The sequence below is a fragment of the Salmo salar genome, chromosome 19 (genome assembly GCF_965601325.2).
Source record: "Salmo salar chromosome 19, fSalSal1, whole genome shotgun sequence".
NCBI classification, from domain to species: Eukaryota; Metazoa; Chordata; class Actinopteri; order Salmoniformes; family Salmonidae; genus Salmo; species Salmo salar.
Window position 1 is genome coordinate 38,641,469 of NC_138309.1, and position 21,523 is coordinate 38,662,991.

Below are 21,523 nucleotides of genomic sequence, written 5' to 3' on the forward strand. Positions count from 1 at the left end.
CCTTTAAAAATCACATTTCCGGAATACGGATAGCCAATCAAAGCGCCTAATTTTCTGACGGTTGCTCGGTTAGCTCTCTCTGGCTGTTGTTGTTTCGGCGGCTACATCAATTTAGGAACCAACATAAACCATGGCAGAAGGTAACCAAAGATACGATTATAACGAATATCTAACGCCTAAGATCATGTAGCATGATATTTATTTGTAGCGGTTTTCAGATTTATAAGCGTTTTGGAAACCGAAGATTAGAGACCACGTCGAGTAGCTAGCAAGCTAACATTAGCTAGCTCATAGTTGGTGACTTGTCCAGTGTTGGGGAGCAATGAACAATTAACGTAACATGTATACAGAAAGAAAATATAAACTAAACAATTTCGAAGATTTTACTGTGTTACAGTTCATATAAGGAAATCAGTCAATGTAAATAAATTGGGCACTAATATATATGGATTTCAACATGAAAGGGAATACAGATATGTATCTGTTGGTCAGATACTACCTTAGAAAAAAATAAGGACAAAAAATAAAGTAGCTGTTTGGATCAGAACCAGTCAGTATCTGGTGTGACCACCATTTGCCTCATGCAGTGCACCACATCTCCTTCGTATAGAGTTGATGAAGCTGTTGATTGTGGCGCCTGTGGAATGTTGTCCCACTCGTCTTCAATGTCTGTGTAAAGTTGCTGTAATTTTGAATTACATATTAGGAATGTGACCTTAATAGCTTTTTACCCCCTGAGGAACATTGCCAAGGTGTAGCCGTTTCTCTCTCAGGCTGATACAGAGAGACTCATCCATGCTTTTATTACAAGCAGGCTTGATTACTGTAATTCTCTCCTGTCTGGTCTACTCATGAAAGCCACTGGTCAACTGCAAAACATACAGTATGTTACAGCACAGGTACTGACCAAGGCCAGACAGAGAGCACACATTACACCAGGTTTAAGGTCTCTGGCTGCCTGTGAGTTTTAGAATATATTTGAAGATTCTTCTATTGGTTTTTAAATCAATCCACGATTGTGCACCTCAATACATGTCAGACATGCTTTTAAGTTATGTACCCAGTAGCTCTGTCAGCACTGACCTTTACATTATCCCAAAGCCTAGGACCAAGAGGCATGGAGTGGCAGTCTTTACTTACTATGCTCCCAGCCTCTGGAATAGCCAGCCAGAGAACCTGAGAGGGACCAAGAGGCATGGAGAGGAAGCCTTTAGTTACTATGCCCCCAGCCTCTGGAATAGCCTGTCAGAGAACCTGAGGGGGACTGAAACTGTGGACATATTTAAAATAGATCTTAAATCACACCTTTTTAGATTTGCTTTTAAATTATTATTTTAAATAGTTTTTCTTTTGTTATTTATCCTCTTTAAGTTTGTTGTGTAGTAAATATTTCAGTTTTTTTTTTTTTTCTCCTGTTTTAACTTTTAGTAGAGTAAACTATCTTTTTCTTGAGGATAGCTTTAGTGTAGCTTAACTTCCTCCAGTGTGAAGTAATTTCCTTCCCCAACCCCGCCGTCATGTTCAGAGTGGCTTCCCCAACCCCGCCGTCATGTTCAGAGTGGCTTCCCCAACCCCGCCGTCATGTTCAGAGTGGCTTCCCCAACCCCGCCGTCATGTTCAGAGTGGCTTCCCCAACCCCGCCGTCATGTTCAGAGTGGCTTCCCCAACCCCGCCGTCATGTTCAGAGTGGCTTCCCCAATCCCGCCGTCATGTTCAGAGTGGCTTCCCCATCCCTGCTGTCCTCGTCATGTACAGTTGACAGAGACTAGCTACTAGAATCAATTCCATCTGTTTGCTGCAGATGGTTGGTTGCTTTGACATCCTAGATCAGAACAGAGACCAATGCCATGCTATCATAGAAATAGAATAGCTAAATCACTTTGTTTCAAGCCCTCACTTGGATACCTGATCAACACCTTTGCCTTTTTACTCACATTGTGTTTTGTTGACATTCAGATCACACGGGCATGGATCAGAGCATGGAGAGTCATACAGCTGTAAGTTACTGTACTGTGTGTTGAATCAGAGTCTGGGCTTACAGGAGACGTTGAATATGGCGATTCTCCTTTAAGCCCAGGAAGCAGCCATTCAACTTGCCATTCACCAGCTTTTCAAGCTTAATAAATGTCAAAATACGTTTTGGTACTTACCAAAGAATGGAGTTTCGCTGAACAATTAACGTCATTGCTGCCGTTACGGCCGGTATGTACTTCCACAAAAGGTTTAAATAAAAAGTTACATGCACCTGGGAAAAATACCTTGTCTGGAAAAATTCGAAGTATTATTTTTGACCAAGTGTACATGTGCCAAATCCACCTCTTCTGCACCTCCAATAAAAATCACTCATTACTGCCACCCACAGGTCGACTGATCCAGCAGCAGGAAAGGTCATTGATAGTTATCACCTACAACAACAGTGTGTTAACGTCATAACAATCTGTTTCAGCCGTGCTACATGTAATAATATTTCATGTAAGTAGATATACTAGACACATTTTTACAGTGATTTATATATTTCTAGATGTGATTTATTCAGTAGACACCAGGCTACATTTTTACAGGGATTATATATTTCTAGATGGGCCTTATTCAGTAGACACTAGGTTACATGTTTACAGGGATTATATATTTCTAGATGGGATTTATTCAGTAGACACTAGGCTACATTTTTACATTGATTGTATATTTCTAGATGGGCTTTATTCAGTGTATTGTAATTGCATTACTTGTATTGCAGGAGGTGCAGAAGAGGTGGATTTGGCGGATGGTCAAATACAATATTTATATTCTTTCCAGACAAGGCATTTTTCCAGTTGCATGTACATTTTTATTTAAACCTATTTTGGATGTACATACTGGCACTAATGACGATAGTTGCTCAGCGAAACTCCATTCTTTGAACATATTTTGACATTATTAAGCTTGAAACGCTGGTGAATGGCAAGTTGGATGGATGCTTCCTGGGTTTAAAGGAGAATCGCCATATTCAACGTCTCCTGTAAACCCAGATTCTTGTGTGTGTGTGAGAGAGACTGTTTTAGGGAAATATTAGCCTCTGCTACATGGTTTCACCTCAAAGTGAATGAAGCCTTGAGCTGAGGTTAGGAAATATTAACCCATGTTATTAGACATCAATGTTACTGTTTAATGATAACTACTGTCTACATGATGGTGAACTTGTGAGGTTAGGGAAATATTAACCCATGTTATTAGACATCAATGTTACTGTTTACTGTCTGCATGATGGTTAACTTGTGAGGCTTAGGGAAATAAAGGCTGACATGCCTCTACATTACTCCTCCCCTCCAGAAGATCGAGGATACCGAAAGGTCCAACACAGAGAAGATATCTAAACAGAAAGTGGATCTTCAGTCTCTCCCAACACGGGCATATCTGGACCAGACTGTGGTGCCAGTCCTTCTACAGGGACTCTCTGTGCTAGCCAAAGAACGGTGGGCTTAAATAAATCGAATTTTATAAAAAAAAAAAAAAAAAATTACGTCAGTGCTTTACAGATACCCAGCCTAAAACCTGAAAGAGCAAGCAATGCGGAGGCAGAAGAACATTGGCAAGGGGGGAAAAAGTCCCTAGAAGGCAGGAACCTAGGAAGAAACATGGATGAACCAGGCTTCATTTTATTTTTTTATTTAACCTTTATTTAACCAGGTAGGCTAGTTGAGAACAAGTTCTCATTTGCAACTGCGACCTGGCCAAGATAAAGCAAAGCAGTTCGACACGTACAACAACACAGAGTTACACATGGAATAAACAAATATACAATCAATAATACAGTACAAAAATCTATATACAGCATGTGCAAATGAGGTAGGATAAGAGAGGTAAGGCAATAAATAGGCCATGGTGGCAAATTAATTACAATATAGCAATTAAACACAGGAATGGTAGGATGTGCAGAAGATGAATGTGCAAGTTTAGATACTGGGGTGCAAAGGAGCAAGATGAATAAATAAATACAGTATGGGGATGAGGTAGATTGGATGGGCTACATGTCCTTTCCCTGTCTCTTATGCTGTATAACCCCAGTCTCACAACATCAGCCTGTGTTGTGTGGTTAGGCTGGGCACTGAAATACTCGCACACTGAATAATGCCCTCGTTGTTTTTATTGGACGCTGTGCCAAATAAAACAACACATTTCAGTTTCTGTATAATGGACCAATAAAGATGTTGTATCATGTTATATGTTTTATTTGATGACTGATTTTTGTATTAATCCTAGCTCTTCTTCTCTTCCAGGCCTCATAATCCCATTGAATTTCTAGCTGCACATCTCCTCCAGAACAAGTCTCAATATGAAGACCGCATCTAACACCTCTGAAGAAACTACACTGGTCGACTTATCATCAGAGACAAGCTGTGTGTTTAATTTTGCATCTGAGTTTCTATACTGTATGTACCGGCTGGAGTATACTGATTTCTTATTATTTTCTATCGTACATGTTTGTTGAACAAACACAGTTTTTTTTGTTTGTTTCTGTAATTGACTGTACATGTTAAGAGTGTGTTACGTCCCCACGTATACCCATTAAACATCCATGACTGATATCAAATGTCTGATATTCTGAGCGATATTCTGATTCAGAACATTCTTCATTCATAAGAGAACCAAATGTCATGGTAAGTAAAACTTTCCTCCAGTAAAGTAATGATAAGCTAAATCATTGCTCGTAAGCAGTGCTTGAAATGACATTATGCTATATAGGAGACCTCTGATTATTCACTGTTAAAAGGGTTCGTACACATTTTCCTTTACTTCTCCATGACTTTTAACCACATTTTCATTATAGCCTGGAAAAATAAGCATTATTGACATTTGAAGGCTGCTGTGTCTGATCCCATGTAGGCCTACCATCTACCGTTGTGCCCTTGTCAACATGTGGTCAACCCTCCATCTGGAGAGCTCCTGTTTTGTGCATGCTTGGCTTTTAATCCCCCCCCGGAAATACCCAAGTCTGCCCAAGGTCCTGTTGAGCGACTGATGTTAAGGCAACAATGTGGTAAGAGCAGGGCTTGAACAAAAGCCTGCACACCCAGTAGCTATCCTGGAGGATGGTTACCACCCTTTTCATATAAAATATTACAACCATATTATTCCCTCATTCAATCAATCAGGGATTAAATGGATAAGGTTGGCTACTTCAAAGCAAGGAGCTGTATCTAACTAGACATGGTCACATACAGTATAAAGGCACTAATATGCATGTTTCAGGGGAGATCTATGCACAGCAAAAAAAATTGTCAATTAGGCTATTCTTATATTTTTAACCTTGTAGAATTTACATGGCTACTATTTAATTGAGGTGAAGCCCAGCTTTCCAACGGGTACGGATTTATTTAGGCTATCTACAGTGCTGGCGGAAGGGGTCAAAATGAATGCTTTGTTAGCTATAGTTACCTAGCGAGAACTGATACAAGTTATGTTTTTAATTGGTTATCTAGTTAGTCTGTTGTCTGTCATAATTTTATACCTGCTACTGAAATATTGCTTGTTCTGTCGTCGGGCAACGGCCCACTCACACTGGTTCACATCCAGCACACAGACATGAACTAAAAGGTAATTCCAATGATGGCTGATATGTAGATTTTTTTAAAGTAATAAATAATATTTAAAAGTGTGCCTTTGTGAATAACTTTTTTTTTTTAAACATATTTCCATGACTTTTCATGACCGTACAAACCCTGATTTGACAATTTAGAAGATCATGTGCGTTAGGTTGGCGCATTTTCAATTCTCGCAATCTGGAACAGCCTACTGTCATGCACAGATTGACACACTAGCGGCCAATAAACATGAACAAATCAGAATCAGGAAATGAATCCCCACTCTGCATTACTATTCAATGCAGATCCCGCCTTTATTGCCTTGGTTGTGAATCTGGGCCTGCGATAGGCTACTTTGTTTTATAGAAGAGACGTATGCAAGTACTACAGAAGTCCACAGAGGATCATATGGATACAAAAATAATTCCCTCGTTATGTCGAGATCACAATGTATTTATCTATTGATCACGACATAACAAAATTGTTTTGTCAATGTCACGAGATAATTTTCTCATGATCATGACATTACAATTTATTTATTTTTTTCGAGATTAACTCTATAAATAGGAATATAATAATTTATGATAGATTGACAGTATGGTTGAGCCGGCAGAGCCCACTGTGGATCAGGACGTGTTTTTATTGATTGCTACACTAGACATGTCATACTTTCATTTGTGTTTGGTGCTCATTATCAGTTTATAAATTAGAATCTTAGCAGGATAAATGTTCCTTACCATGAGCTAAGAGCTCTTGGGGCATCTAAGCCCTAAACAATGCCTGACAGGCAACAATGTCTCCCAGGCTGTATGCCACCCCCAAGACCAAAGCCAATCGCATGCAAGCAGCTAACTTGGCTAGTCTTGTTAGTTAGTTAGCTAGCTAGCTATCTAATTATACGTGCTAGTTGTTAGCATGCATAACTGATATGTGTATAATTGTAAGGGACACTTCACGTTTTATGGATAATATTTACATTTACAGTGGGTGAGCTCCAGTCCTGAAAGGTTGATCAGATTCAACTTCAGCCTCAGAGCTTGATCAAATTCAATAGCAGTCTCAGTGGCTGATAAATCAGGATTCTACCTTGTAGGCTGTTTCATAGGTAAAGCTCCTTGCAGGCAGATTAGCAGTCAGTGCATTATGTATATGATCAAGACTGGGTGGGCTCTATTCCTGGCAGGTTTATCAGATTCAATAGCAGCCTCAGAGGCTGATAAATCAGGACGCTGCCTAGTAGGCTGTCTGCAAGGAGCCTTACCTATGAAACAGTCTACAAGGCAACATCCTGATGTATTTATTATTTATTCCTATTGATTCAAAGCCCACTGCAAAATCGGCTCAAAACAAAGTGATGTGGAGTAATGAGTAGCATTCGTTGTTTTCACATGTAAAAGTGATTGCTTTTGGGCTTTATCTGCCTTTCCGAATGAAGACGAGTTAGACAATTAAAACATTTATTTTATGTTTCTGGTTTTGTTGACCAAATGACCGAGTGGCACAGATGCCCGATGATGTAACGGGCCGCTGCCGGTGCTCGCCGCTCAGCATAATCGAATCCGCCCATTTATACACAACAATGGGCAAGTTCGTTTTGCATGGCCCAGTGCCCAGAGTTTGTACATTTTAGACCATTCCATTGGTCCTTAAGTAAAATCTCCACTCAACCGGGGAACCGGGCTATGCCGTCCCAAAGAAGTCCCGAAAGTGCACGGTTTGCATTGAGAAAAATCAACCTCGTACCATGATTTCAATTAAATGAGAATTACAGGATAAGCAACACCTTCAACGAAATACGGTGAATGCGCGTTCTATGAGGGGAATATATCCCATGTATCTATAAGCCCTGGTAGCTCGCCGTGATCGTATAGTGGTTAGTACTCTGCGTTGTGGCCGCAGCAACCCCGGTTCGAATCCGGGTCACGGCATTGCGGTACACAATATTACGGCAAAAGGGCTCTTTTTGAATAGCTTCAAAACGTAATAACGATACTTTGTTACAATATTTATTTTACATTTTACATATTTTAATTGGGAGGAAATTAAAAATAATATTTGCGTGCAGGTGAACCGACTTCTTTCTGCAGCTGGGGTCATAGCCACGCCTAACAATCATTGTATTTCTTTAATAACGAATCGTTTCTCTGTATGCTCTTCGAGCAGCCAATCCACGCAGCCTTATGTCATTTTTAGAAAACGGATTTAACACCGTCTTTTACCTGCCGTTAAGAAACTACGAATCCGTGTACAGTAAAATTTACCGCCGGCCAATGGCTGGTTGTTAGTTACTTCGATTCCCGATGCACACTAGCTATCCCGATTTATGTCACACCGGTTTTAACTCAAGTCAATGGTGTTCTTTTTTGGGGGGGCAACCAACAGACACATTACATTGAGCTTTTGTTCATCCGTAATTATCGCTTTTAAAAAATATATTGTATTTTAAAGTAGCCCTGCTGGATAACTATCAAACAGACTCACTTTTTCCTCAGCATTTTTTTTTTTTTAATCTAACGTTAGCTGGCTAACTTTCTATTTTTTTGCATTCCTTCTTTGTCTTAGTCGACGTTTTTGTTAGTGGTTTCTTTCTGGACAGTTGTTTTACCCACCACCCACACCCGAGTTTTTACTTTTTCTATCTGACAAGGTCCCGGTTTACCAAGATAGGCAGCTCGGGAGTTAAGATGTCCAACCGAACAGTGTGCAGAGAAGCAAGTCACGCTGGCAGTTGGTACGCCGCCTCAGGTATAGAACTGAACCGGGGAATGGGCCACAGACCAGGGGTAGCTAGCTAGCTGTAGACTGGTCTCTGTGGTGTTTGGGTTGTTAGCTAGGGTTATCTAACCAAGCTAGCTAGCTGTAGACTGGTCTCTGTAGTGTTTGGGTTGTTGTCCAGTGAAGTTACTAGCTGGGTTAGCTAACATTGCTTGCTAGCTAGGGTTATCTAACCAAGCTAGCTAGCTGTAGACTGGTCACTGTAGTGTTTGGGTTGTTAGCTAGGGTTATCTAACCAAGCTAGCAACTTCCCTGGACAACGACCCAAACACTACAGACACCAGTTTGCAGCTAGCTAGCTAAGGTTATCTAACCAAGCTAGCTAGCTGTAGACTGGTCTCTGTAGTGTTTGGGTTGTTGTTCAGGGAAGTTGCTAGCTGGGTTAGCTAACATCGCTAGCTAACTAGCTACAGACCTGTCTTTCTGGGGCTGTTGTGAGGGGTAATACCTAGTTACTATAGTAAGCCTACCTAGCTGCAGACTAGTCTCTCTGGGCTGGTATCCTGGAAAGTAGCTATACTGAACAAAATAAACAATTTAAATGATTTTACAGAGTTACACTTCATAAGGGATGGCAGGTAGTAACTGAAATTCATTAAATCCTAATCTGTGGATTTCACATGACTGGGAAGGGGCACAGCCATGGGTGGGCATAGGCCCACCCACTGGGGAGCCATAGGCCCACCCACTGGGGAGCCATAGGCCCACCCACTGGGGAGCCATAGGCCCACCCACTGGGGAGCCAGGCCCACCCACTGGGGAGCCAGGCCCAGCCAATCTAAATTAGTTTTACCCCACAAAAGGGCTTTATTACAGACACAGAAATACTGTTTCATCAGCTGTCCGGGTGACTGGTCTCAGACGCTGGCTGGCGTGGTTACACGTGGTCTGCGGTTATGAGGCAGGTTGGATGTACAGCCAAATTCTCTAAAATCACAGAAGTGGCTTATGGTAGAGAAATGAAAATTACATTCTCTGGCGGACATTCTTTCTGTCAGCATGTCAATTACATGCTCCCTCAACTGGAGACATCTGTGGCACTGACATAACTGCACATTTTAATGGCCTTTTATCATCCCCAGCACAAGGTGCACCTGTGTAATGATCATTATTTATTCAACTTCTTGATATGCCACACCTGTCAAGTGGATTGATTATCTTGGCAAAGGAGAAATGCTCACTAACAGGGATGTAAACAAAAATGTGCACAATTTGAGCTAAGTAAGCTTTTTGTGCATATGGAACATTTGAGATCCTTTATTTCAGCTCATTAAACCAACACTTTATATGTTGCATTTATAATTTTGTTCAGTATAGATGGGTTGCTGGTTAGTTGGCCAATTGAGTAGGATAGCAGTGAGGAAAGAACAGGCCGTGCTCTCTATCAGTTGGCTGAGAGCAGCAAAACCTGCAATGTTTTTCTTTTTTTACCCCTGTCCTGGCCAGACGGAATGGCCTGGTCATATAAACCTTAGATTGCTGATGCTATGTATTGGCCAGTGAGAGGCTTTGAGGCCACCAGTCAGCCATATTGGTACTCCCCAGTAGGAGCAGTCCTCCATTGGAATGAATGGAATTATACAGTATTTCAATTAAAGGTTTCCAGGACAAAATCTCATATTGTTAAGTCATTTTGTTGTAGTGGGGACCAGTAGCATAATTTTTGTTTTAGCCCACATGTAAGTTACAAGTATGCAATGATGTGTCTGTAATATAATGCATTTGTCAAAACAAATGTAGGCATTTAATGAATGCATTTCTATAGCTTCCAAAATATTTTTTACAATTAAAAATGAGTTCCAAAATGGAGGCACTGTGGCTTCAACACAATGGTGAGTGTCAGGTTGTGTATGGTTCACACTGCAGCTCTTTGCCCAAACTTGAAAAAGGCCTCTAAGGACTGAAGGACGCAAGGGACAACTACATTTTCTTCTGACTTCTTTTATTTCTTTAGTCAGTTAGTTAGGTTGATAACCTTTAAAGGCAAAACACAAAAAAATATACATTACTTCAAGTAAGGTCATTTCAAATTAAATATATAATCTCAATGTAGTCATTATCTAAATTATACTATATACTAAATTAGACAATTGGTCTCAATTCTCAACACAAATAAACACCTAACTGGCAACAATTTTACACAACAATGACCATGTGCCTACCGGGTGAGTCTCCAGAATCCTAAATGAGCTGAATGAGAGTCTCCTCTTCCATGAAGGACTTCCAGTGAAATGCTTTTTTACCAAACATTTCACCACCTGCTATCACAAAGGTGCACCAGTATATATGTTCCCCAGGGAAACACAAGCTAATGATGGGTTCCACAATGCATACACTCTTTCGCCCCCTGCTGGTGTTTTATCTTTGAAATCAGTTGAAAATGTGAATGCCTTGAATATCAATACCTGTCTTTTGACGCAACAGAGGGAGTACCAAGATGGAGGCACAGTGGCTTCAACACAATGGTGAGGGAGTACCAAAATGGAGGCACTGTGGCTTCAACACAATGGTGAGGGAGTTCCAAGATGGAGGCACTCTGGCTTCAACACAGTGGTTAGGGAGTTCCAAGATGGAGGCACAGTGGCTTCAACACAATGTTGAGGGAGTACCAAGATGGAGGCACAGTGGCTTAAACACAGAGCCCCCTATGGAGCAATTTCAATATTTTTGAATTTGGATATTGAATTTAATATTTTGGAAATGCACAAATTTTGTAATTTTAAATCATACATTTAACTTGTATTTCATGGTTTGAAATTGAATTAATACTGCATTCCATTTTAAATGTCTAATTACATTTTGATAATCATTATTTATTCAGTTTCAATATGGTCAATTTTGCATTAACTGTTTGTATCGAGTTTCCAAGCAATCATTTCAAGTTTCTCAAAGTTTCATATATTTTCTTCCAATGAATTTGGCTCTAGCGTTTTAACCGTTTTGGCTATATGCTGTTATGACCCCATTCCTGAAAGCTAAGAATCTCTTAGCCTTCTGTTCCCCTCTATAGTCACGTTATAAGGGAGTGTGAATAGCCCTGTCATAGCCCCATAACACTCCCTAATTAATTTGGATCTTGTGACTGACTGACTGACTGGGTGCGAACCGGGTACCCTTTGACCTCCTCGAAAGAGACAGAACCAATGTCTAGGCTTTAGCTCAGTAGGCTAACAGTCTTAACCCAGTCAGTCACGTTACCCCTTTATAATGAGTACTCTTGCAAGAGACTTGTGTTAATTAGACATCTTCAGGTCTCCGCCAAGTATCTCATCACACAAGCGTGGGTCACCAAACTGCGCTATTTTCTGTTTTGATGACTAACATTGCTAGATCTTGAAGGGATTAGTGTAGCAGATGAGATCTGTGAAACTCACTCTCAGGCCTGAAGTTTCGCCCCTTCCGCAATTGAGGAAGGCCTTTTTTAATAGTGCGACCAGGGGGTGTTTTCAAGGCAGAGGTCCTGAGTTTCACTCTCCGTATGAGCTGAATCAGTGAGCAGTGCTACTCGCTAAGTAAGCAACATGTCGTCCTTTAACTTCCAGATCTCATCCCTACAGGTTATGTTCAATAATATCAAAGGCTGCACTGAAATCTAACATTTTTGTAATTTTATTTCACTTTTATTTAACCAGGTAGGCAAGTTGAGAACAAGTTCTCATTTACAATTGCGACCTGGCCAAGATAAAGCAAAGCAGTTCGACACATACAACAACACAGAGTTACACATGGAATAAACAAACGTACAGTCTATAATACAGTTGAAAAATAAGTCTATATACAATGTGAGCAAATGAGGTGAGATAAGGGAGGTAAAGGCAAAAAAGGCCATGGTGGCAAAGTAAATATAATATAGCAAGCAAACACTGGAATGGTAGATTTGTAGTGGAAGAAAGTGCAAAGAAGAAATATAAATAATGGGGTGCAAAGGAGCAAAATAAATAAATACAGTAGGGGAAGGGGTAGTTGTTTGGGCTAAATTATAGATGGGCTACAGTGGGGGGGGGGGGGAGTACTTGATCCCCTGCTGATTTTGTACGTTTGCCCACTTACAAAGAAATGATCAGTCTATAATTTTAATAGTAGGTTTATTTGAACAGTGAGAGACAGAATAACAACAAAAAAATCCAGAAAAACGCATGTTAAAAACGTTATAAAATGATTTGCATTTTAATGAGGGAAATAAGTATTTGACCCCTCTGCAAAACATGACTTAGTACTTGGTGGCAAAACCCTTGTTGGCAATCACAGACGTCAGACGTTTCTTGTAGTTGGCCACCAGGTTTGCACACATCTCAGGAGCGATTTTTGTCCCACTCCTCTTTGCAGATCTTCTCCAAGTCATTACGGTTTTGAGGCTGACGTTTGGCAACTCGAACCTTCAGCTCTCTCCACAGATTTTCTATGGGATTAAGGTCTGGAGACTGGCTAGGCCACTCCAGGACCTTAATGTGCTTCTTCTTGAGCCACTCCTTTGTTGCCTTGGCCGTGTGTTTTGGGTCATTGTCATGCTGAAATACCCATCCACGACCCATTTTCAATGCCCTGGCTGAGGGAAGGAGGTTTTCACCCAAGATTTGACGCTACATGGCCCCGTCCATCGTCCCTTTGATGCGGTGAAGTTGTCCTGTCTCCTTAGCAGAAAAACCATCCTTGGAGAGCTCTTTGGTCTAGGCCATGGTGGAGAGTTTGGAATCTGATTGATTGATTGCTTCTGTGGACAGGTGTCTTTTTTACAGGTAGCAAGCTGTGGTTAAGAGCACTCCCTTTAAGAGTGTGCTCCTAATCTCAGCTCATTACCTGTATAAAAGACACCTGGGAGCCAGAAATCTTTCTGATTGAGAGGGGGTCAAATACTTATTTCCCTCATTAAAATGCAAATCAATTTATAACATTTCCTACATGTGTTTTCCTAGATATTTTTGTTGTTATTCTGTCTCTCACTGTTCAAACAAACCTACCATTAAATTATAGACTGATCCTTTCTTTGTCAGTGGGCAAACGTACAAAATCAGCAGGGGATCAAATACTTTTTTCCCTCACTGTATGTACAGGTGCAGTGATCTGTGAGTTGCTCTGACAGTTGGTGCTTAAAGCTAGTGAGGGACATAAGTGATTCCAGTTTCAGAGATTTTTGTAGTTCGTTCCAGTCATTGCCAGCAGAGAACTGGAAGGAGAGACGGCCAAAGGAGAAATTGGCTGTAAATCTAACAGTACTGCTCACACAATTTTATTATCATTGTATTTCACCCAATCATCAGTTGTTTTTGTCAGTGCAGTGCATGCTGTAAGTCTGTTGTCAATTTGTTTACAGAGAAATGGCATTGCATCTGGTTGAACACCATTTTTTTTTTCTTCATTTTTTTTTTTTTCAAGAAGTTCGCTAAGAGTCGGCAGCAAGCTGGTTGGTCGGCTGTTAGAACCAGTGCTTTACCATTCTTGGGTAGAGGAATTCTCTTCTCCCAGTAAACCAGTGCACTGTTGCATACAGACTGAAGTCTGGTCTTTATTCCGTGGTCAGTAGGTCTTTATTCCGTGGTCAGTTGGTCTTTATTCCGTGGTCAGTTGGTCTTTATTCCATGGTCAGTTGGTCTTTATTCCATGGTCAGTGGGTCTTTATTCCGTGGTCAGTTGGTCTTTATTCCTTGGTCTTTATTCCGTGGTCAGTAGGTCTTTATTCAATGGTCAGTTGGTCTTTATTCCATGGTCTTTATTCCGTGGTCAGTTGGTCTTTATTCCGTGGTCAGTTGGTCTTTATTCCGTGGTCAGTTGGTCTTTATTCCATGGTCTTTATTCCGTGGTCAGTGGGTCTTTATTCCGTGGTCAGTTGGTCTTTATTCCGTGGTCAGTTGGTCTTTATTCCGTGGTCAGTTGTAACTTTTGATTGCAGTCGGGAAAGGTCTACTGGCGTGCATTAATTTGGTCAACGCGTCCACACACATTGTTAATCTGATCATTGCATATTTATCTCCGGCCTCTAGGTCACCCGGCTGCTCGTTATGGTGCACACGTGTCTCCATCGTTACGTGTATCAGCGCATAAATAATGACACTCACCTGGACTCATCACCTCCTTGATTACCTGCCCTGTATATGTCACTCCCTTTGGTTCCTTCCCCAAGCGTCATTGTTTCTGTTTCATGTCTGTGCGTTGTTTGTGTTTCTTGTTTTTTGTATTATGATTTCATTTATTTATTAAATTATTCACTTCCTGAACTTGCTTCCTGACTGCCTGCGTACATTCCAGTATTCCCTTTGGAACTGTAGTATTTATTATAGGTGTTAGTAGTATATTTTTCTTCTACTATATATATATAGTAGAAGATATATGTGTGTATGTATGTGTGTATATATATATATATATATATATATATATATATATATACTGCTCAAAAAAATTAAGGGAACACTTTTAAACAACACAATATAACTCCAAGTCAATCACACTTCTGTGAAATCAAACTGTCCACTTAGGAAGCAACACTGATTGACAATAAATTCCACATGCTGTTGTGCAAATGGAATAGACAACAGGTGGAAATTATAGGCAATTAGCAAGACACCCCCAATAAAGGAATGGTTCTGCAGGTGGTGACCACAGACCACTTCTCAGTTCCTATGCTTCCTGGCTGATGTTTTGGTCACTTTTGAATGCTGCCGGTGCTTTCACTCTTGTGGTAGCATGAGACGGAGTCTACAACCCACACAAGTGGCTCAGGTAGTGCAGCTCATCCAGGATGGCACATCAATGCGAGCTGGGGCATGAAGGTTTGCTGTGTCTGTCAGCGTAGTGTCCAGAGCATGGAGGCGCTACCAGGAGACAGGCCAGTACATCAGGAGACGTGGAGGAGGCCGTAGGAGGGCAACAACCCAGCAGCAGGACCGCTACCTCCGCCTTTGTGCAAGGAGGAGCAGGAGGAGCACTGCCAGAGCCCTGCAAAATGACTTCCAGCAGGCCACAAATGTGCATGTGTCTGCTCAAACGGTCGGAAAAAGACTCCATGAGGGCCCGACGTCCACAGGTGGGGTTTGTGCTTACAGCCCAACACCGTGCAGGACGTTTGGCATTTGCCAGAGAACACCAAGATTGGCAAATTCGCCACTGGCGCCCTGTGCTCTTCACAGATGAAAGCAGGTTCACACTGAGCACGTGACAGACGTGACAGAGTCTGGAGACGCCGTGGAGAACGTTCTGCTGCCTGCAACATCCTCCAGCATGACTGGTTTGGCGGTGGGTCAGTCATGGTGTGGGGTGGCATTTCTTTGGTGGGCCGCACAGCCCTCCATGTGCTCGCCAGAGATAGCCTGACTGCCATTAGGTACCGAGATGAGATCCTCAGACTCCTTGTGAGACCATATGCTGGTGCGGTTGGCCCTGGGTTCCTCCTAATGCAAGACAATGCTAGACCTCATGTGGCTGGAGTGTGTCAGCAGTTCCTGCAAGAGGAAGGCATTGATGCTATGGACTGGCCCGCCCGTTCCCCAGGCCTGAATCCAATTGAGCACATCTGGGACATCATGTCTCGCTCCATCCACCAACGCCACGTTGCACCACAGACTGTCCAGGAGTTGGCGGATGCTTTAGTCCAGGTCTGGGAGGAGATCCCTCAGGAGACCATCCGCCACCTCATCAGGAGCATGCCCAGGCGTTGTAGGGAGGTCATACAGGCACGTGGAGGCCACACACACTACTGAGCCTCATTTTGACTTGTTTTAAGGACATTACATCAAAGTTGGATCAGCCTGTAGTGTGGTTTTCCACTTTAATTTTGAGTGTGACTCCAAATCCAGACCTCCATGGGTTGATAAATTGGATTTCCATTGATTTATTTTTGTGTGATTTTGTTGTCAGCACATTCAACTATGTAAAGAAAAAAGTATTTAATAAGATTATTTCTTTCATTCAGATCTAGGATGTGTTGTTAAAGTGTTCCCTTTATTTTTTCAAAAAAATAAAGGGAACACTTAAACAACACATAAATCGTATATTATATATATATATACGATTTTTCTTCTACTAATAAATATATATGTATATTACAAGAAGAAAAATCGTTTGTATATGTGTGTCATAACTGTTCCTGCATACTGCTGTGTAAACTCACCTTGGGTCTCCAGAGTAAATAAACTCTGTCTTGAATACAAAACCATGTCTACTTATTTGCTATATTGACAAACTAATCTACTGTTTTATTAAAACATGTTGACTTGCCAAGAAATACAAATTTAAATGATACACCAACTGCCTGCATCATTTTGTTTTAGCAGTAAGATTGTAGGATCCAGGTGGATGGGTGGTCTGCCAATCACTGGGACGACAACCCAACATGGGGGGGGGGGGGGGATTAGCGGGTGGAATAGTGGAGAACAATTGGAGGTTTACTTATTAGCAGTGCAAATATCATGGTAGAGCAAAATGGACACTCATATTATGATAAATATAATTGAAACTTTGATATCTCATTATGGTGAAATAAGTATAGCCAGTTATAATTGTAATGGCTTTGCAGATAATAAGAAAATACTATTAGTATTTATCTGGCTAAAAGAGATATCATATCTATTGTTTAGATTAAGTTGTGTGGATAAAGGACTGGGGTGGTGAAATATATTTCTCCCAGCTTGTTTTTAACCAGGACAGAATCGTTTAACTTTTTCTGACCAAAAAAAAAGTGTATGGGACACTATTAAATGTGCTTTTAGAGGCCATGCAATTCCGTACTCGTCTTTAAAACAAAAGCAATTTAGGTCAAGAGTTCATGTTAACAAAGGAAATAGAGGGACCAACAGTACAGATGGCAATAAAAACGGTACCAGAGCACTTTAGAGGCAGAGAATAAGTTAGAGGAGAAACAAAAAGGAATGAAGGAACTTATTCAAGAAAGATCATGTGTAATATATTATAAACAATAATAAAGCGAACTGGATAGAATGAGTCATCCATGATTCACCAAACAATATTTTGAAAGAGGAAGCAAAGTACTTTAAGCATATGTTTTCATTTCAGTCTCCTCCATCTCCACTAACCAAAGTTAATTGTAAGGATTTGTTTTCGAATTTAATAATGTACAATTAACATCTGTACAGAAAGACTCATGTGAAGGCCAAATTACAGAGGAGGAACTTCTTGATGCTATTAAAGCCTTTTAAGGCTGGGAAAACTCCAGGCCTGGATGGCATACCAGTGAAAGTATACCAAAGTTTTTTTTGATGTACTCAGAGGGCTGTTATTAACATGTTAACCACTCCTATGTAAATGGTAGATTATCAGCTACTTAGCAAGAAGGCCTGATTTTAATTATTACTGAAACAGGATCCAAGAAGTAAATATAAATAACCAGTCCATTTACAAAATTGGAGGCCCTTTACACTTCAGTGTTGTGATGCAAAAAATTCTAGAATTAAAATGGTCAGATATTATTCATCCTAATCAGACAGGTTTTAATTTACATGGAGTAGACATTGTAGATAATATATGACAAGTACTGGAAAACAATAGAACACTATGAATAATCAGGTGTGCCAAGCTTGTAGCATCATACCCAAAAATACTCAATGCTGCCAAAGGTGCTTCAACAAAGTACTGAGTAAAGGGTCTGAATACTTATGGAAATGTCATTTTAATTTTTTATACTTTTGCAAAAAATCTCAAACAGTTTTTGCTTTGTTATGTTGTATTGTGTTCAGATTGATGGGGGGAAATCTATGTAATCCATTTTAGAATAAGGCTGTAACGTAACAAAATGTGAAGGGGTCTGAATACTTTCCGAATGCGCTGTACACAACAGCTAGCAATATCTATAGCAAAATACAGTGGTGAGTATACTAGGCATTCTATAGTCGACCTTTTGCAGATTTGTTTGTACTGCAATTGTCCTGGAAAGACCACGAAGACTGATTATGAGGATGTGTGACCATACAATAGACCATGAAGATACTAAAGCTGGTGTTATCAGCAGTAGGGTTAGTCTCTACACATTAGCCAACATTTTACTACTTTGTCCCTATCAATACACACTCAAACAAGGCACTATATCCCCCCATCCCCCCCGTGTCAATATATCATGCATACTGACTGACCTTCACACACAATACCCACATCTGACAGACACCAGTCAGTCACCCACACATCCCCTCTTTACTAATACCTCCTTTTCTCCAGTTCAAGCCTTACATGAACCAATCACCTAAGCGATTCCATGCTCAGAAATAATACAAAAACAACTACAGCAGAAGTTGTATGTGAATTGTAGACACACCCAACAGAACACTCGCTATGCATAGCTCCAGTATATTTATTTGCTCGTCATTGGAAGATTTGGCAAAAGTGACTTGCATTACTTCCTGGTGCTGAGCTTGATGTTGATGCCGCTGCGGATATTGATGGGAGCGGACTCTAAATAGAAAACAGTCGTGTTAGCCTCTGCGGTACTGGTAGGTAGTTAGCTAACGGTTACAGTGCCTAAAGAAAGTATTCATACCCCTTGACTTACTGTAAATGTGTTTACAGCCTGAATTTTTTAAAATGACATTTTTATATATTTTTTTCTCAACCATCTACAAACAATACCCCACAATGATAGTGATAAGTATTCACACCCCTGGGTCAATACTTTGTAAAATAACTTTTGGCAGCCATTTACAGCTGTGAGTCTTTCTGGGTAAGTCTGTAAGAGCTTTCCACACCTGGATTGTGCAACATTTGCCCATTTATATTTTCAAAATTCTTCAAGCTCTGTCAAATTGGTTGTTGATCATTGATAGACAGTCATTTTCAAGTCTTGCCATAGATTTTCAAGTAGATTTAAGTCAACTGTAACTCTGCCACTCAGGAACATTCACTGTCTTCATGCTAAGCAACTCCAGTGTAGATTTGGCCTTATGTTTAGGTTATTGTTTTGCTGAAAGGTGAATTAATCTCCCAGCGACTGGTGGAAAGCAGACTGAACCAGGTTTTCCTCTAGGATTTTGCCTGTGCTTAGCTTCATTCCATTTCTTTTAATCCTGGAAAAACTCCCCAGTCCTTAATGATTACAAGCATACCCATAACATGGCGCAGCCACCACTATGCTTGAAAATATGGAGCGTGGTACTCAGTAATGTGTTATATTCGATTTGCCCCAAACATACCACTTTTTTTGCAGTATTACTTTAGTTCCTAGTTGCTAAAGGTTCCATGTTTTGGAATATTTTTATTGGATACAGGCTTCCTTTTCACTCTGTCAATAAGGTTCGGTTTGTGGAGTAACTATAATGTTGTTGATCCATCCTCAGTTTTCTCCTATCACAACCATTAAACTCTATAACTGTTTTAAAGTCACCTTTTGCCTCATGGTGAAATCCCTGAGCAGTTTCCTTCCTCTCTGGCAACTCAGTTAGGAAGGACACCTTTATCTTTGTTAGTGACTGGGTGTATTGATACACCATCCAAAGTGTAATTAAAAACTTCACCATGCTCAATGGGGTATTCAATGTCAACTTTTTTTTATTTTTACCCATCTACCAATAGGTGCCCTTTGTTAGGAATTGGAAAACTTCCCTGGTCTTTGTGGTTGTCTGTTTTTGAAATTCACTGCTCGACCGAGGGACCTTAATTGGATGTGTGGGGTACAGAGATGGCATGGTAATTAAAAATCTTATTAAACACGTAATTACAGTGTTATTATTGCAGGTATTATTACAGGCAGAGTTCCTCTGTCAAGTGTCTGTGTTCTTTTGTTCATCTTAATCTTTTATTTTTATTGTCCAGTCTGAGATAAGCTTTTTCTTTGCAACTCTGCCCAGAAGGCCAGCATCCCGGAGTCGCCTTTTCACTGTTGACGTTGAGACTGGTGTTTTGCGGGTACTATTTAATGAAGCTGTCAGTTGAGGACTTGTGAGGCATCTGTTTCTCAAACTAGACACTCTAATCTACTTGTCCTCTTGCTCAGTTGTGCACCGGGGCCTCCCACTCTTTCTATTCTGGTTAGAGCCAGTTTGCGCTGTTCTGTAAAGGGAGTAATACACAGCGTTGTACGAGATCTTCAGTTTATTGGCAATTTCTCACATGGAATAGCCTTCATATCTCAGAACAAGAATAGACTGACGAGTTTCTGGCCATTTTGAGCCTGTATTCGAACCCACAAATGCTGATGCTCCAGATACTCAACTAGTCTAAAGAAGTCCAGTTTTATTGCTTCTTTAATCAGACCAACTTTTTTCACCTGTGCTAACATAATTGCAAAAGGGTTTTCAAATGATCAGTTAGCCTTTCAAAATTATAAACTTGGATTAGGCCCAATCAATAAAAGACAATACTGTGCAGCTGTATTCATCGACCTGGCCAAGGCTTTCGACTTTGTCAATCACCACATGCATATCGGCAGACTCGACAGCCTTGGTTTCTCAAATGACTGCCTCGCCTGGTTCAGCAGCTACTTCTCAGATAGAGTTCAGTGTGTCAAATCGGAGGGCCTGTTGTCCAGACCTCTGGCAGTCTCTATGGGTGTGCCACAGGGTTCAATCCTCGGGCCGACTCTTTTCTCTGTATACACCAGTGTCGCTCTTGCTGCTGGTGATTCTCTGATCCACCTCTACGCAGACGACACCATTCTGTATACATCTGGCCCCTCTTTGGACACTGTGTTAACTAACCTCCAGACGAGCATCAATGCCATTCAACACTCCTTCCGTGGCCTCCAACTGCTCTTAAATGCAAGTAAAACTAAATGCATGCTCTTCAACCGGTCGCTGCCTGCACCTGCCCGCCCGTCCAGCATCACTACTCTACACGGTTCTGACTTAGAATATGTGGACAATTACAAATACCTAGGTGTCTGGACAGAGACTCCTTCCAGACTCACATTAAGCATCTCCAATCCAAATTTAAGTCTAGAATTGGTTTCCTATTTTTCAACAAAGCATCCTTCACTCATGCTGCCAAACATACCCTCATTAAACTGACTATCCTACTGATCCTTGACTTCGGCGATATAATTTCAAAAATAGTCTCCAACACTCTACTCAGCAAATTGGATGCAGTCTATCACAGTGCCATCCGTTTTGTCAACAAAGCCCCATACACTACCCACCACTGCGACCTGTATGCTCTCATTGGCTGGCCCTTGCTTCATATTTGTCGCCAAACCCACTGGCTCCAGGTCATCTATAAGTCTTTGCTAGGTAAAGCCCTGCCTTATCTCAGCTCACTAG

The 21,523-nt window shown here is 40.9% G+C and overlaps 2 protein-coding genes, 1 long non-coding RNA gene and 1 other non-coding gene across 5 annotated transcripts in view; 3 read left to right on the top strand and 1 right to left on the bottom strand.

Moving 5' to 3' along the window:
- Positions 1 to 8: 8 nt before the first annotated feature.
- LOC106578780 (protein dpy-30 homolog) lies at positions 9 to 4,570 on the top strand. 2 transcript variants are annotated; one of them, XM_045702275.2, is made up of 4 exons: positions 9 to 140; positions 1,957 to 1,997; positions 3,313 to 3,452; positions 4,257 to 4,570. In XM_045702275.2, the coding sequence occupies exons 1-4, from the start codon at positions 131 to 133 to the stop codon at positions 4,327 to 4,329; spliced, it is 264 nt and encodes an 87-aa protein (XP_045558231.1). In that variant the 5' UTR covers positions 9 to 130; the 3' UTR covers positions 4,330 to 4,570. The 2 variants fall into 2 exon arrangements, with proteins under 2 accessions (XP_045558231.1, XP_014013413.1); XM_014157938.3 differs by having other exon boundaries at positions 10 to 140; positions 3,310 to 3,452.
- Positions 4,571 to 7,417: 2,847 nt separating this feature from the next.
- trnah-gug (transfer RNA histidin (anticodon GUG)) lies at positions 7,418 to 7,489 on the top strand. The gene has a single exon. It is a non-coding gene; the product is annotated as a tRNA-His (tRNA).
- Positions 7,490 to 7,653: 164 nt separating this feature from the next.
- Positions 7,654 to 21,523, top strand: part of memo1 (mediator of cell motility 1) — a 28,479-nt gene continuing 14,609 nt past the window's right edge. Inside the window, exon 1 of the mRNA XM_014157936.3 lies at positions 7,654 to 8,306. Within this exon, the coding sequence (XP_014013411.1) occupies positions 8,246 to 8,306 (61 nt within the window). The 5' untranslated portion in view covers positions 7,654 to 8,245. The remainder of the gene's footprint in view (positions 8,307 to 21,523) is intronic.
- Positions 9,578 to 10,728, bottom strand: LOC106578781 (uncharacterized). Its single transcript, XR_001322517.3, has 2 exons — positions 10,499 to 10,728; positions 9,578 to 10,311 (listed from the first exon to the last, which is right to left on the bottom strand). It is a non-coding gene; the product is annotated as an uncharacterized LOC106578781 (long non-coding RNA).

What these genes read in the sequence shown, in the direction of transcription:
- LOC106578780 (XM_014157938.3), top strand. An exon ending in GCATGGAGAGTCATACAGCT is followed by an intron (nt 1,998 to 3,309) that starts GTAAGTTACTGT and finishes CCTCCCCTCCAG; the next exon opens with AAGATCGAGGATACCGAAAG. An exon ending in TCTGTGCTAGCCAAAGAACG is followed by an intron (nt 3,453 to 4,256) that starts GTGGGCTTAAAT and finishes CTTCTCTTCCAG; the next exon opens with GCCTCATAATCCCATTGAAT.